The following is a 17,158-nucleotide window of genomic DNA, read 5'->3' on the forward strand; positions in this document are numbered from 1 at the left end:
TCGTATCCCAGCTGATGAACGATGTTCATGCTAATGAATACTGGATTGTCTGGTCCAGACTCGATTATTTACAGACCGCCACCATATAGGCTGAATATTGCTTGAGTGCGGCCTCAAACAACAAACCAGTTCTTACATTGCATACACAATGCTGCCTTTTCAGAGTAATTCATTTATTATACTATTGCATTCTAATGCCCCTTTACATGTATGTCTGCGGTGAGACACAAATAAAGTGTCTGTCTGTCTTTCTGTCTGCTAAAATATCTTCACCAGTTAAATTATGCTTGGCGCCACCTGGCGCGTTTTTCACGGATTTGTTACACATGAAAGATTTCCGTCCAAGAAAAAAGAGCTGATAAGGTAATGGGTGGCTAGAAGGATATATATACATTAAATAAATAGATAGGTTAAAAAAACAGACAGGCAAATTAACAGCAGGCGTGTTAACAGACAGACACAGCGACGCGCAGTTCTCATGCGTGTGAAATTAGTGTGTTGCTGTAGAAACCTTGGCAAGTCTAGATCTCAAGGTTCAGTCAGTCCAAAGAGAATGGGGGCTTTACCTGTTGAGGAGCGAGGTATCACGCTTATCACTGCCCTCAATAGGTGCCTGTTAAAAGATTACGATAAATCTAACATGAGACGCCAGCCATTGAAAAGAAATCCAACACCATAAACGAAAATCCACTCCGCGCTCACAGCGGAGGAGGCATCTCCTCAACAGGAGATACCCTGAGTCTATGGGAAAATAAGGTAGGGAAAAAAGATGCTACTTTATCAAAGCGGGACTAAACAAATTGTAAAACATTTCCCAGTAACCTCAAGACCCGTGCAAATATAGGGCTATGAAGATACCCAAATCTTATAACTTGCAACAACGACACTATTGACATAATATGCTGGTACGGAATGGGTTTCAATCGCTGTGGAGGATGTTACGCTGTTCGTAAATAAGCCTCGAGACCTCCTCAAACACCGGAGCGTTGTCTATGTTGGGGAAGTCCTGCCGTGTTGGCCAAGTAAATACAAAGCCGTTGTTTGCGTGAATAGTCGGAATACAGTCTATAACAGGTAACTGGTGATAGCACTTCAAGCCTCATACCCTGATATTTAAATAAACGTTTTTGCGAGTTATCTCCCTTACACTATGCAATTCCATACATGTACCCGGTTATCGTGTAAACCTCAGCTGTTGCTCGGGCACAGAGCCTGTCAGTGTTGTACGTGTTTAAAATATTGCCTTGGCATTGTCAAGTGGAACGTTTTGCGTGACGTGTCTTATAATTCAACATGAGGACAGGAAGTAACTCCAATTTTTCAATATATCTCTGACAGGCATAGTGTAAAGTATGGAATGGATTTTGGGATGGAATTTGGATTGGAATGACGGAATGAAATTTGGAATAGAATTTGGAGTCACACAAATTTGCTCTTTGTAAACAAGTCTTCATTCCAATATGCTAAGACAGTTTATTAATAGCTGGTCACTGATATAAGCTAAGAGACATGGGTGTCAGCTTCTCTCTTCAGCCATGGCCCATCCACCACATGCCCGAAGGCACATGACTCGGGGGCAACATGTTTAAATAATACTTTCCAGGTTATGTAGATAATAAGAACAAGATGTCCAAAATTGAAATGGTTTACCTATCGTGTATGTGATTCCTATGTTAGGCTTTTAAGTGGACACAGTGGAAAATAAAACAGTTGATGGACTGTGAGACAGGCTGTTGCCACAATTGCCACTAGCCTTATCGTCCATCTGGAAGGGTGTAGGCGGGAGGGAAAGTGTCTCCTGAACTGTTTACTGTCAGTTTACTTTTGGTTTGGAGGCCGTCACAACTCTGGTTTGTTTAGTGTAAGATGAGTATATTCCATTTATTTCCATTCCAAATTACGTTCCATCATTCCAATCCACACTCCATTCCAAATTCCATTCCATACTCTACACTGTGCCCCTCTGACATCGTGGTCAACCTACTTGAATCACACGTGTCCTGATTGTCTTGGAGAATGTATGGTTGGCAGATATACCTAGCCGTCAAGATACGTTTAAATTTGTCGTGTTAGACGACTAGCGAGATCGGGTGGTCAGGCTCGCTGATTTGATTGACCCATTTGCGTAGGTCGATGCTCATGATGATAATCACTGGATTGACTGACCCAGACACGATTATTTACAGACGCAGTCATGTAGCTGGAATATTGCTATTAAGAACAAACAAACACAGGAAAACACGCCTTGATACTAATGTAATGAACATGGAGGGGAAGTTATATCTTACCCCATGTGAGTGAGTGATAGAATCAGTGAGTGAGTGAGTGAATGAATGAGTAGGGTGTCACACAGAAGCCCGATTACTGAAGCGAGTGCGAATGAGTGAGTTTTATGTCTCTTGTAGCAATATTCCAGCAGTATCATGGCTTGAAATGTGCGCGCAAGGAGCCATTATTAGATATAGCAGCTGTAAACCATTCTCGAGATCATCGATAACATGAACACCAAACCTTCCTTTAATAACTGGGAATGTGCACTGTTCACAGATTACGGCCATGTGATCTACATAACGTCCTGTGCCCCCACCTGTGTATGTGCCATCAGTACCCTTGGATGCGGGGCGATATATCTCACTGATTATGCGAGTTCAGAAGTTGATGGTTGGTATCTTTGGCTGTCTAGTTTCAGTCCCCAGTAGTTACCGCCATTGTTCGCAACATTTAACCTTGAACACAACAACCAATCGTGATTGAACCAGACAACCCCGTGATCGGGGGTATGACGACGATACACGTCATATACGGGTGACAGCCAGTTGACCCTCCCTAATCAGCTGTGGAGATGTCTTCCCACCACCCGCTCCTGTCATCTCTCCCTCCCAGGACTGCTGGCCCCGGGGATCTCTCCTTCTCAGGGTTCACCCCAGGGACCTCTCCTTCCTTGGACTCACACTGGGGACCTCTCCTTCCCTGAACTCACCCTGCGGATTTCTCCTTCCCGGGACACCCCTGGGATCTCTCCTTCCCAGGACTCATCTCGGGGATCTCTCCTTCCCAGGACTCACACTGGGTATCTCTCCGTCCCAGGACTCAGGACTCACCCCTGGGACCTCTCCTTCCCATGAGCCACCCCGGGGATCTCTTCTTCCGAGGACTCGCCCCGGGGATCTCTTCTTCCCACGGCTCACACCGGGGATCTCCCCTTCCCAGCGTTCCTTCCAAAGGCTCACACAGGGCGCCTCTCCTTCCCAAAGTTCACACCGGGGATTTCTCCTTCCCAGTACTCAGGACTCACAAGTCGGAACTCTCCTTCCCTGGACTCACCCCGGGGATCTCTCCGTCCCAGGGCTCACACCGGGGATCTCTCCTTCCCTGGACTCATCCCTTGGGGTTCAAAGGATTCATCCCAGGGACCTCTCCTTCCCAGGGCTCACACCAGGGACCTCTCCTTCCCAGAACTCGGCCCTGCTGATGCTCCTTCCGATTAAGAGATAGGTGTTTAAATATATATTCACGTTAGCACCAACACCCGTATCCCTTGAGGGAATAATTATGACATATTTTCGTAGATTGTGACATACTCACTCGCTTTAATAATTGAAAGCATCAGTTTCCAAAAGATATTGTATCTTGGTATATGTTATTGAAGGTAATTTTCTTGACTCTTTTCAAAATACCTAACCTCAATTCGTCGCTGCGGTGTGTAAAAAAGACTGCCTCACTGTTTTTAATCTCATATCTTATTGGGGTTATCAGATTAAATGGGCTTATCTCATCTGTCAAAACTATATACGTCTAGAGACTCAGCTACGACGGTCTACGCTAAACCATCTCACTCGTGTACAGTCTTTCGACTGCAATATTTACCGTGTGTTAAAGAGAGAAGAGGATATGACGAGAGGATATGACTGACACGATACTGACTATTCATAGCGATTATACGACAATGTCGGTGTGAACAATCAGCTATTCATTTTATAAACGTGATTTAGGTGCGGATGTCCTCAAATGGTGTTGACCTGATTTGGTGTTGGTTCATGAGTACCGACTATGATTTTGTCGACACAGCTTTGGAATTTAATGGAAAATATTTGTCACAGCTTCAGCGTAGGTGTCACAGACACCTAAAACAACCTACCGATGTCTTTCGATCATTACAATATGTGGCAGTACTTAGCAATCTTTCAGCTGTATAACTATGGTCTGTAAATAGTTCTGTCTGAGCTAGACAATCCAGTGATAGGCTATACGACATCCACCTGACCGCCGAACCCGATCACCCGACTACCCGATTCACACAGCTTCTCACTCCCGGCCTAGATGTAGTCATCAGTTCTGGTCCTTGCCATAACGTCACCATATCCACTGGCTGATAGCAGAAAAATACCTCTAACGCCACTGTTGTCACGGTGTATATTCCCAAATCGGTTTCAATGTGCGAATTAAGATAATTTCTGGTGTTAATTGATCAATAAAAGTGCCAGGGTACCACTTCACCACTAAATTAAACTGTATGAACAAGCTTCATTGAGAAATATTCATTGGTTTAGTTCTGCTATGGAAATGAAGGGAAACAGACATACAAGATATATACATGTAATATATACTATGTCAACGCTACCAAAACATTTGGCCACACAAGTGTTATTTCCAATGACAGTTGGAAATGTACTAGAGGTATATTTTTGAGTTCTAAAAACGTATTTACACACATATTTCAGAGTTATACACATTTTTGCTGAAGTATAGAATGGCCTTGAAATCTGCTGAAGTTTTAAATGACAGGTTTTGAAATCCACAACTAGAACAAGAGCGTTCTGGAAATGGAACACTAGTGTTTTGACGACAGAATACACAGTGTCTAAATGAGAACACTGCGTAAATGAGAACATTGCGTTCTAAATCTGTTACAGGAAGGGTGTTCTCATAGTGTCCAGAGCTGGAACACACAGGCTTAGAGAGATAGAATCTGACCACCGTTAAGTCCGCACATCAGGGACGGTGAGGTAGCCTAGTGGATTACACCCCTCAAGGATATAATGTTCGAATCCCATTTCTGGTGAGATTGAGTTACATTCGTTATTCCATATTCTGTAAGGACTGGTTCCATCTGGTAACATCCGGCTGCTTGTGAATGTGAATTGTGATCTACACAATGACTCAGCGCATACCTTTCGCTCAATACATACAACAGAACCAAAAATACTGAACCGACAAAATAGCCAGTGCACTTGTTCTCATCGTGCGTTCATGCATTAAATCATATATAATATAATATCATAATTTCATCCATTGTATGATCTTTCATACCCTAGAAATGGTAACACGATGTAATATCATGCATGAAGTACCACAGAGATGTTTTTTATAACCTACATTTCTAGTACTATACTAGGGATTCCGTTCGAGCGCCAATATACAGACTACAGACGATCATTAGGCATGAAAATCGATCATAATGATAAAAAGACAAAACAAACACAAACCACCTATTTGTGTAGGGCGAAAACATAATGACACACAAGATATACACTCTTATAAACAAACAAAGGGCCTACTAATGTACTTCCTATGTTTACTCTTATGGCATGAAGCCATATTATACTTAACAATTCCTGTGAAACGGGGTTTTTTCTGACAGAGTGTGTCCAGGACGACAGGGGAGATAAATCCACCTTTACCGGAAGTAACGTATATGACTACCTGCAAACACGCAAGTGCCATCGAACAGAAGTCTTCAGGCGTCCAGTGACGTCATCGGCAACTACTTTCATTCCTCTCGGTACTTGTACCATCTGGCTTTAGTTCAGTAGAGAATCGAGGCGACGTCTTTTCCAGGGGAGAAGTTCACAGATATATTCTACCAGAGACTATATCTGATACAATATCATATATTGGCTCTGATTCTACGAGTGACATGAAAGAGATGCCGTGGTAACCGGTGATGCTCCTCAGGAACGGTTGTGCAACACAGATTCAGTACAACTGGATGTATTCAAGGACCACGTGTGGTTTATTGAATAAGTGAGTCAGTCAGTCTGTGAATCATATTTTTCGGAAGCGCCTATTACAGGGAATACGGTTCTTGATATTCCTTGCCGGTTGTCTTTCTCATGCGGAGAGTCCATGAAAACCCTCCACGTCAAGGGGATATAACTCTAATAACAGCTTCCGTTGTGTAAAACATATGCTCAATAATGTGTATGTAATGGGATATCATGTTGAAATGAAAATAGTGTAGCATATATCTAATGTATATATAATGCGGGGAGCTTGGGAAAGGTGTTTTGGTGCAACCCCCGATTAGGGACCATTGATGACAGCTCTAAGGATATTGTCACGTCTAATACGAACACAGAGATTGATAATGTCAAGTTTGGGCTAGGAAATATCACCAAAGGGAGTATTAACTATCATCATTACTTTGAATGTAGGAAGTTGATCAGGAACGTGTGATTAATTCTATATTTCTTTTGACGGGGACATGTCATTAGCCCAGTGGGTCGTGTCCTTGCTCTTCACGCTCATAGTTTGATTCCTCGTGTGGGTAGAGCATGTTGCACATAAGCGTTTCTGCTGTCAAACCGCCCTAATACATGCTGCTCCCACTGCAAATTCTTTTTTTTTTATTAAAATAATCTGTATTTCATTTTAACACATTCTTTTTCAAAATTTACGACTGGTGAATATAAAAATATGCGGCGCTTTAGACATTAACGTCAATCATTTATACACGCAACCAAATGTGACCTCCTGTTCGGTGCTACTGCTGTTTCGCCTGTGTCCTCGTACTTAAACCATAATACCTCGGGGCATACGTGTACTTAGTTACACTATACATGGAGGCAGAGTGAACTGCATTTCTCCCGATATATTATGACTCCTTACACGAATATAGTATGACTCCCTACATCCATATACTACGGCTCCTTACACCGATATAGTATGACTCCTTACACCCATATACTACGGCTCCTTACACCGATATAGTATGACTCCTTACACCCATATACTACGGCTGCTTACACCGATATAGTATGACTCCTTAACCCAATTTGGTGTGACTCCTTACACCGATATAGTATGACTCCTTACACCCATATAGTATGACTCCTTACACCCATAACTACGGCTCCTCACACCGATATAGTATGACTCCTCACCCCAATTTGGTGTGACTCCTTACTTCGATATAGTATGACTCCTTACACCCATATACTACGGCTTCTTACACCGATAAAGTACGACTCCTTACATGAATTTGGTGTGACTCCTTACACAGATATAGTATGACTCCTTACATGGATATAGTGAGAGTAGACAGTTTTAAGCCGCGCTGGACAGTATTTCATTGATATCATGTAACCTGTGAGTGGAAGGAAGGCTAGGTGTGATGCAGACCAAAGAGACATTACTTTGACCAAACCCATGAGCAAGAAACCGAGGAACCCAGTTGGGGCGTGCCGGGCTTCGATCACAGGTTTGTGGGGTACCCACCGGCCACATGTCTGCGCTGGAGAACCTGCTGTCTTGAAGATCCGGTTTATGTAATTTCAGAGACCCTTGCTACTATCACTGCTACCATCCTACTGCCTACTGACACGTGGGATCGAGTAGACACACTCACTGTGCCTGCCATCGAATCCCGCTTGACAAAATCGATGCTCATGATATCAATCACTGAATTTGCTGATGCAGATAGAGATTATGGATCGACCGCCGCCATACAGCAAGAACGTTCATGAGTGTGACGATAAACAAGCAAGCCTGAAATGTCAAGGTTATCAGGAGTCCGTCGTGATATCCACGTAACAACAGATCAGTAGACTGGCCTTTTCTGTAGAAATCAGGCGTTGGCCCAGTTAGCTGGTTATGTAATTCAGTTTTTCACAACCTGCGTGCTGTTCCTGTCGCGGATACACGCATAACTTCATCACAAGATAGCACATGTACTTGTTACAGATGAATGTCAGGTCGACCCGATGTGCCAATAGAATTATTGTAGGAACATTTGCAGTTGGCTGATTGTTCCCATACGATTCAGTCTTACACACTTGAGAATACTTGCTGTGTCACGCGTTACGTAATGGCGTTGTTTTTAATTGTTTCACATTTAACAAGAAGCCATCAATTCATTGCGTCGTTGACTTCAACAAATTGAGATTTAATGTTTGATTTTTTAAGTGCGCTTAAAATATTCCGAACACAGCCTTGTATATGTTTAAGAATTAATATGGGACTGGAGTAAGAGATACTGCCATGTGTAACGAACTTGCGATTCAACCTGACTTTATTCTCTCCTTTACAGCAGCTACAGCGGTTGCAGTGGTGGTTGTAGTTGCAGTTGCAGTTGCAGTAGAGATTACAGTGGATGTAGCAGTAGTGCTGGCAGTAGCAGTAGTGCTTGCAGTGATAGTAGCAGTAGTGCTTGCAGTGATAGTAGCAGTAGTTGTTGCTGTGGTAGTAGCAGTAGTTGTTGCTGTGGTAGTAGCAGTAGTTGTTGCTGTGGTAGTAGCAGTAGTTGTTGCAGTGATAGTAGGAGTAGTTGTTGCTGTGGTGGTAGGAGTAGTTGTTGCTGTGGTAGTAGTAGTAGTTGTTGCTGTGGTAGCAGTAGTAGTTGTTGCTGTGGTAGTAGCAGTAGTGCTTGCAGTGATAGTAGCAGTAGTTGTTGCTGTGGTAGTAGCAGTAGTTGTTGCTGTGGTAGTAGCAGTAGTTGTTGCTGTGGTAGTAGCAGTAGTTGTTGCAGTGATAGCAGGTGTAGTTGTTGCTGTGGTAGCAGGAGTTGTTGCTGTGGTGGTAGGAGTAGTTGTTGCAGTGATAGTAGGAGTAGTTGTTGCTGTGGTAACAGGAGTAGTTGTTCCTGTGCTGGTAGGAGTAGTTGTTGCTGTGGTAGTAGCAGTAGTTGCCGCTGTGGTGCTAGGAGTAGTTGTTGCTGTGGTAGTAGGAGTAGTTGCCGCTGTGGTAGTAGGAGTAGTTGTTGCTGTGGTGGTAGGAGTAGTTGTTGCTGTGGTGGTAGGAGTAGTTGTTGCTGTGGTGGTAGTCGTAGTTGTGCCTGTGGTGGTAGCAGTGGTGGTTGCCGTGATGGTAGTAGAAACATTGGTGGTTGCCGTGATGATAATAGAAACATTGGTGGTTGCCATGATGGTAGTAGAAACATTGGTGGTTGCCGTGATGGTAGTAGAAACATTGGTGGTTGCCGTGATGGTAGTAGAAACATTGGTGGTTGCCGTGATGGTAGTAGAAACATTGGTGGATGGTAGTAGAAACATTGGTGGTTGCCGTGATAATAGTAGACACATTGGTGGTTGCCGTGATGGTAGTAGAAACATTGATGATTACCGTGATGGTAGTAGAAACATTGGTGGTTGCCATGATGGTAGTAGAAACACTGGTGGTTGCCGTGATGGTAGTAGAAACATTGGTGGTTGCCGTGATGGTAGTAGAAACATTGCTGGTTGCCGTGATGGTAGTAGAAACATTGGTGGATGGTAGTAGAAACATTGGTGGTTGCCGCGATAATAGTAGAAACATTGGTGGTTGCCGTGATGATAGTAGGAACATTGATGGTTACCATGATGGTAGTAGAAACATTGGTGGTTGCCGTGATGGTAGTAGAAACACTGGTGGTTGCCGTGGTGGTAGTAGAAACATTGGTGGTTGCCGTGGTGGTAGCAGAAAGATTGGTGGTTGCCGTGATGGTAGTAGAAACATTGGTGGTTGCCGTGATGATAGTAGAAACATTGGTGGTTGCCGTGATGGTAGTAGAAACATTGGTGGTTGCCGTGATGGTAGTAGAAACAGTGATGGTTACCGTGATAGTAGTAGAAACAGTACACCAACATGGCCCTGCGGACGTCAGTGTAAACGTCTGCAGATATCCAGGCCTTTGTGTCGGTGACAGTTGCCCTTGGCTTTGTTGTCCAATATGGACACTGGATACGACCATGCAAGATATCATTTCATTGCTCAGCTATGCTCTGGATCAGTTTCGTCATGTAAGAATATCAAGTCAATGGAAGCCTGCACGTGTTACAATCCCATCGTAGTCCCTTGACCGGCAACTGATGCTATCACATACCTTGTTATACAGGTGGTCAATACCTATTACTCTTCGCAACAGTTAACATAAATTGGCCATATGTGATACAGCAAGATGTGATATGAGATCGAAGAATTTGATATCCACGCAGTTGTGGGCGAGTAAACTCGACATCAGCGATGGCTGGCAGAATCCCATGGGCTCGCAGTTACCGTACGTTTTAATGAACACAATGGTTAACTATGATTTTAATTTCATCCGTCTTTTCCTGCTAGAAATTGCTTCATCGAATTCAGTCATTCGTTACTTTCAAAATACGTTTCTTAATTGAAATTAACTGAAATCGATTTCATCTTACCGTCTGAAACGTAGCGTTTGCGCGTGCTGTTATATAACAGTGTAAGCTGAGAGGCTCGTGGGTTAATCTTTTTAGGAACGAATTCTCCATTGCCAAATTAAATTTAGAATTCGCCAATTCTCCCTTGACTAGAAACCGTCCACCTCGGAATTTTTAAATGTCGAACACTGAAAATACCTGTCACGCACCATAAGTCGCAGACGATGTTAATCTTAAGGATGCTTTATTAATTTGCAAAAAAAGAAGCATCGGGGTTTTATTTCCTCTGACACCGTGTCTCATAAATTTCAGGATAATTAGTCCACGTGACATGCAAACGTTTATGTTTTGTATCATTACGCCAGGGGGCAGCACTAGCTCGTTTTACTCGGGATCACTCGCATCATTCCGGCCCTCGCCGTACAATTAACGGAAAGGGACGGTTGGGAATCACAGCGACCTAACGCTGGCACACGCGCTCTCAGATGTCTGTTGTTTCTATGTACGATTAGTCAGGTCGGGAATAATGGAAGTCAAGTAATGTAAACCTGATAAGCGAGTTGATGTTCGTGTTGCACTGTATGCAGGTATGACAATCTGAGCCGGGTGTGCACTGGTTGATGTAATGGTTAACAATAATAGTAACATCTAGCCTCTCAAGTGAACACGCGCAGTGAAAAGCGTTCATAAAAAACAATCAGAAAATATAGAGGAAATAAGTTCATAGACCTTCTTCATTTTAAGGACATGTGGCAATCTAGACTTACTACATATTCTAGACTTGCATGGGCTTTCTTTTCTGGGTCTGTATAAGAAACCTATATAAGTATGGGACTATTTGTGATGAGCACGTGGTGATGGGCACATATATTCAGCCTGGGTCTCGACTACTGACATGAAGCTAGACGCCTTCACTTTGCCTTGTCTCAACACATGATGCTGGACACCTGTGTTTAGCCTTGTCTCCCTTTTGGGGACTATTTAGGCAGGTGGTGATGGACAACCATGCTTTTCATGTAATCTCGGGCGGCAGTAGAGGGGAGACTGTGTTCGCTCGTGATTCTCTGATGCTCGGCACCTGTATTTTGCAAGGACACGCTGGACACCCGGATTCTTGTATGTTTCAGTGATTTTAATCAGTAACGTTTTGTTGGGTGGCATTCCATGCGCAACTCTCTTCTCATACTTCCTTTAATAAATCGATACATTGCATCATTTCGCAGCGTCTGTGTTCGATCTAGAGTGTTTATGTCTCGACCAAGAACAAAGCAAAGGCATGAAAAATGCACTGAAGCAAAACAACTGCACTGAAAGGTGTTGTAGCCTTCTGATTGACATGCACCCCGGTGGGACAGCTAGCGCTGCGTCCGCTCCTCAGACCGGGAACATTCATTCCTAACACAGGTAAACGTGCAGCTGGGTATGGCGATGTTCTACATAACAAATTCTGTGCCAAGCAAACCAGTGGAGAACATACTGAGCGAAGGAAACGATTTTCGCCCTCAGGGCCTATTGTCTTAGCGCTAAGACAGTCGTAAGTCTGTCTTAGTGTATGACGCACAATGCACACGTCAGCTGATCGATGAGGTCAGAGTGAGATGACACAAAGCAGATGCAATGTCAGGTCACGGAGCACCGTCACATACGGATTGCGATCGGTCAAGTCATTGAGAGGTATATAGTCAGGTTATACCGTCCCGACGGTAAATAGTTAGTGTTTCAAATCTTAATAACGCGTCTATGCAGAATGGAGATAAACACACTGTTCGAACATCTGAGGTATGTAACGAAATTGTGATAGCTCCAAGTATGTTTATGATACTTTATCTCCTAATTATTCTGACGTCAGCAAGTGATCGTACGTTACACAATACTCACCATCCTTTCGGGGTATCCTCGGACTTGGTGTTACGGACACCGTGCCATACTAGACCGGATTTAAAACCCACATACCATCCCCTTTAACTGAGGGGTTATTAGTTGCCTGATGACTGGCCTGTCTGTCTCAAAGTCCCTGAACCGCATTATTTCCCTTCCGCGTTAGTGTATGGAAGACCTTGTTTTGTTCATAGCGGTGTCAAAATTGGTATATTTTACTTCTGGTTTTTACTAAACTTCGAAAATACTCTACAATGTATATTTGACTTTATTTTACTCTAACTCTACTTGCACCTGGCAGCTAGCATAATATCACTTGTTGCAGGAGGCAAGCTGTCGCAACTGGTCAAGCGAACCAACATGCAATTAAATGTTTAAGTACTGTCGAAAATAGAACCTCCCCTCTCCTGTGTTTTGCATTTATATCCACGACTTATGTAGTTAATATAGGGCAGTGTGAAATAAATGTTAAACAAAGTACGGTTTAACTACGGTCTGAGAGGTAGGGAAGTATGAAGCGTAGAAAAAAGGACTTTACTGGGGAGAGATTAGTGCAGAAATGAGCACAGCATTTTTAAATGAAAAAACCCGCTGCCAACTTCAGGCTGCTAGCGTTTTCTCCTAGTCCAAAGCGATTTATTTAGAACAGATCATGACTAAATTATATGCAAATTAGTGTGCGATGATGTTGTATTGCAAATGACACTTTCAAATGTCCATTCTAAAATTAAACTTAGCTTTATTATAAACAATAGATGGAGCAAAATATGTTAACTTTAATACTCAAACTATTAAGGATGTAGCTGCCAAGGCGCCTCATTCTAACTAGAAAAGGAAACAGGGGTGTCACAGACGGTGCGTGGGGTCCGGCTGTGGGGATAGAGATATCAGCTGGGATAAGACAGTTCTTTAGGGAATTAAACCTCTGGAAACAAACGGCATGTCACAACAATTTACAAATAACATCCAGTCTTGTCGATCACCGGGTGGTCATGCCACCTATATATTTAAGATATTTAATAACCATTCATGTGGGGAGCCTGATAGCGTGGTTACAGTTAATCAGATCAAGTATATTATATGAAAGGAACCAGTACTTGAAGTTAACTGAACTTATGCGACAAGAGGCTTCGTGTGTGTGTGTGTGCGCGCGCGTGCGTGCGTGCGTGCATGCATGCATGTAAGAGGCCTCGCATGTAAACACACACAAATACACACACGAACACACATATGGTTGCACACTAGCTACGGATCTCTGTTTGTTTTTGAAGGTCAGTATTTGTACTTTGCCATGTTTGTCAAACGTCGCTTAAAACGCTGCTTGAACAATGAATTTTAGTTACATTCAATCAAATTCGTAAAATAACGTCCGAACTCACTAGTTTGTCGCTATATTTCATTTAAGTAAATCAAATTGTGTGGGTCAAATTCAGTACTAAATATGATACAGCAGGTATGAAAGATAGGCGTATTTCAGAGGTAATCACGTTAAAATAGCTTATTCTTGTACATGGTCGTGGATGCTAAATGTGTGTGTACAACACATACAACGTGTACAACGTTAGTGGAGTTTTCTCAATTGATACAGCTATATCTGTGTCATGTACACTACTTGCAATGTGTGTTACAGGAACGATTTTTATATGTCATGTTAGCGTCGGAGGCTTGTATGTATTTACGATCAAGATATCCATTTTGTGACCGCATATGTGAACTTACCTTGCTAAAATCTGACAGTGTCTTCTGAATATATTTTCATGTACTGTACACGCAATATCGTGACGAGATGAACATACTACTCTAGAATAGTTGAAAATATACAGGCGTTCCTAGTTGAGTCGAACTTAAACTTAAGTTGAATCGGTTCGTTTGCTATTGTCATGTATGTCAGCTATGGTTTTCATTTAAAAGTCATAGCATGAAGAATGTGAATGTTTCAAATAAATTATTACGTTGAAGTGTTTACATACAAGTTTTGGCATTGATCTCCATCTGCTGTATTTACCATGATATTCTACAATGTTAAAATTGTAATAGTTTTCATTATTCAACCAAGTATTCCAGTTACCTTTATATGCATGTTTATGAATAATGTGAATTAAGGATATTATGTTGTGTATTTCTATTATATTGTTAAGGTAAAAGTTAATTACAAATCTTAAACAATCTTTACAAAGTGACCCCTGAAGGCCCGGGGTAGAATAAGCATTCAACAACCCATGCTTGTCATAAAAGGCGACTAGTTGTGAACATCGATTCTCATGCTGTAGATCACCGGTTTGTCTGGTCTCGAATTTTTTATTTACAAATCGCCGCCATATAGGTGGAATACTGCTGAGTGCGGTGTAAACCTAAACACATTCTCTCACTCTTCACAAAGTTCGTCAGTGAAGTATATCAAGTCATTTACATATTGTATAATAAGACCTATGATGTTACGTCATCACTTATCATATCGTGGCGATGAATTGTCTGGCTATAGTCCCTTAATTTGCCTTTAAAGCGGACTGATGAATTGCAATCTAACTCGACACCGTTATAATTAAACATAGTATATTCAGTGAAACGCTCATCATAATATAAACATCATACCAACTCTGTGAGGAATTTGCAGAATTTTTGTCCTTAAAATAAAAAATTTGTTGAACAAACTATCGTTAAAATATTGTCACAATTCATTGTTTGTTACAAGGGAGGAGTGCAGAGAAAGGAACAGCCAGGTGTGCGAGAAGGGATGGAGACAGCACAGCACAGGTTAAAGAAAAAATAACTTTCTTGACACTTGTGCACGTGCTTCTCGAACACTGGCTACCCCTTTCTCGGTCTGCTTTAAGCCAAACGGGCTATAATAATTAATTACTTGAATATTCCGTATCTGCGATTTACTGACCTCGTTGATTGATTGATTGATTGATCGACTGATCGATTGGTTGGTTGTTTCGTTGGTTCATTTATTGATTGTCCAAAGAATAAAATGATTCCTGCTTTGCCTGAGATCCCTCTCTGTTCTTTTTTGAAAGCGTACAGATCCCGGAGCTAATTCCCCTAGATACTTCTGGGCATATACGCGGTCACAAACAAGGATGTTTCAATATCGCTGAGTGGACTTCACTGTGGTAGTCCGAGTAGAGAAACTTAGCGGATCCAGAGACGAGACGAGACGCGCGAACGCTTTAACCACTAGGCTACCCCACCGCAGGAGTCTTCCCGTTTACCCAGCTCCTGTTGTTTCGGAAAGGTAGGTAAGTGGGAATGAGCTGAAGATAGCATGGTTCAAAGGGTGTTGGGCAGACTATAGTCAATCCACGAGAATTGATCGAACTGAAACATGACTTTTAGATTGTATAACCGCGATTCATTAAGTATACACTATACATCCATATATACTACAGACTGTATCAACACGTGTAGGTTATTTAATCATTGACACGCTCATGTTAAAAAATCAGAGAACACTTCTGTGACGTTACCATGCAACACGCCATTCAACATCCAAGTGCACTTGTTGAAAAAAGGCATAAATAACAGAAATTTCACATTAAATAATACGAAAATTCAATAAAACTGAATAAAGCCTCTAGGAGTACAGCGAGCATGGTGTAAATCACAGTTGATTTGACAGAGCCAATCCGGCCTTCATTTCGGGCTCACGACGTCGCATGTACATGAGCACAGGGATTAATTCAGATGAAACTCACCCTGGTCTAAATCGTTCTTTATAAGGAATTCCTTCTGGTTAAATATCCGCCTCGAACATTATTGACTTAAATTGCCGCGTCGGGAACGACAGCAATAACAACGCACATTTTCGAGACGAATGCGGTGAACGTCTTTCATTGACAGACAAATCTATGAATTATTAAAATGGCTTGTAATAGGAGATTGTTATTATTCTGATGAATGACACGTCATCAGTGATCAGCTGGGTATTTTAGAGACTGCCATTTGTTCGCGTCTCAGACATGACACTGAACTTCCTTATTGTTGAGTTTTGGATTTCAATTTAAAAATCTTACACATCAGTTGTTGTCATGAATCTATGACACGCGCATTTCAAATTTAGGAGATATTCAGAAATCTAACATGAACAAGGCTGTCTTTAGAGGCTGAAACCTCCCTATTGATAGGGACCATATAAATATGGTATCAATACCAGTTAATATTGCGTTTTAATGCTTGTTTAACATGCCGAAAATTTAATTTGAAATTGAAATTTTAAAACAATTATGATTTGAGGATTAGGATCAGATGCTAGAATTTTGAGAGATTAAAGTCACGAGTACAGAAAAGTAAACAAAAACGTATTAAGCAACAACAAAGGTCACAATGACATATTCTCTCTGATGTATGATGATCGAATTACCATTATTATCATAATTATCTCATTACTGAATAGATAATAATATGAAATGCACTCGGATGCAATTAAGATTTAATCTATTCAATCAAATATGAAAAGGATGCACTATCATCTCTGTCACCAGGTCTATTGAATGTACTAATTTATTACTTTTCCGTTGTCTTTAATATGCAAAGTAACAAAGAAATGTGCGATTGCCTACTATAATGACCAGTGTAATTGATTCAGCAAGCATGCCCAACACGTGGAATGTCAGATCAGAACTGTTTACTACAAAGCACTCAGTGAACGACAGTTACGTAACACACTCGTGTGTGTGTGTGTGTGTTTCTGGTACAGCTCACGAGGTACCACTTTGCATCAGTACACGCGCACAGGATAACTGCCAAATTTCCATTGCTACAACACATTTTGAAGCTCGTATTCAGGTGTCGACTGGGGCTTTTTGTGACGCGGCTGAGATGCTCCAGCTTCTGGGATTTAACAAATCCGAATACCATGTGCTTTTGGACATGACCTCTCCAAAGTCAACAACAGCGACCTT

The 17,158-nt window shown here is 42.0% G+C and overlaps 1 protein-coding gene across 1 annotated transcript; it reads right to left on the reverse strand.

Moving 5' to 3' along the window:
- Nucleotides 1-7,879: 7,879 nt before the first annotated feature.
- Nucleotides 7,880-9,372, reverse strand: LOC137266169 (uncharacterized). Its single transcript, XM_067801656.1, has 3 exons — nucleotides 9,340-9,372; nucleotides 8,273-8,916; nucleotides 7,880-7,907 (listed from the first exon to the last, which is right to left on the reverse strand). Exons 1-3 carry the CDS (start codon nucleotides 9,370-9,372, stop codon nucleotides 7,880-7,882), a joined length of 705 nt encoding a protein of 234 aa, XP_067657757.1.
- Between the last annotated feature and the right edge of the window lie 7,786 nt (nucleotides 9,373-17,158).

This window comes from Haliotis asinina, chromosome 15 (assembly GCF_037392515.1).
Source record: "Haliotis asinina isolate JCU_RB_2024 chromosome 15, JCU_Hal_asi_v2, whole genome shotgun sequence".
Classification (NCBI taxonomy): domain Eukaryota; kingdom Metazoa; phylum Mollusca; class Gastropoda; order Lepetellida; family Haliotidae; genus Haliotis; species Haliotis asinina.

Coding starts and splice junctions, on each gene's coding strand:
- LOC137266169 (XM_067801656.1), bottom strand. CDS start 9,372: ATGGCAACCACCAATGTTTCTACTACCATCACG. Junction 8,917..9,339: donor ATGTTTCTACTACCATCACG/GTAATCATCAAT, acceptor AACTACTCCTAG/CACCACAGCGGCAACTACTG. Junction 7,908..8,272: donor AAAGTCAGGTTGAATCGCAA/GTTCGTTACACA, acceptor TATCCGCGACAG/GAACAGCACGCAGGTTGTGA.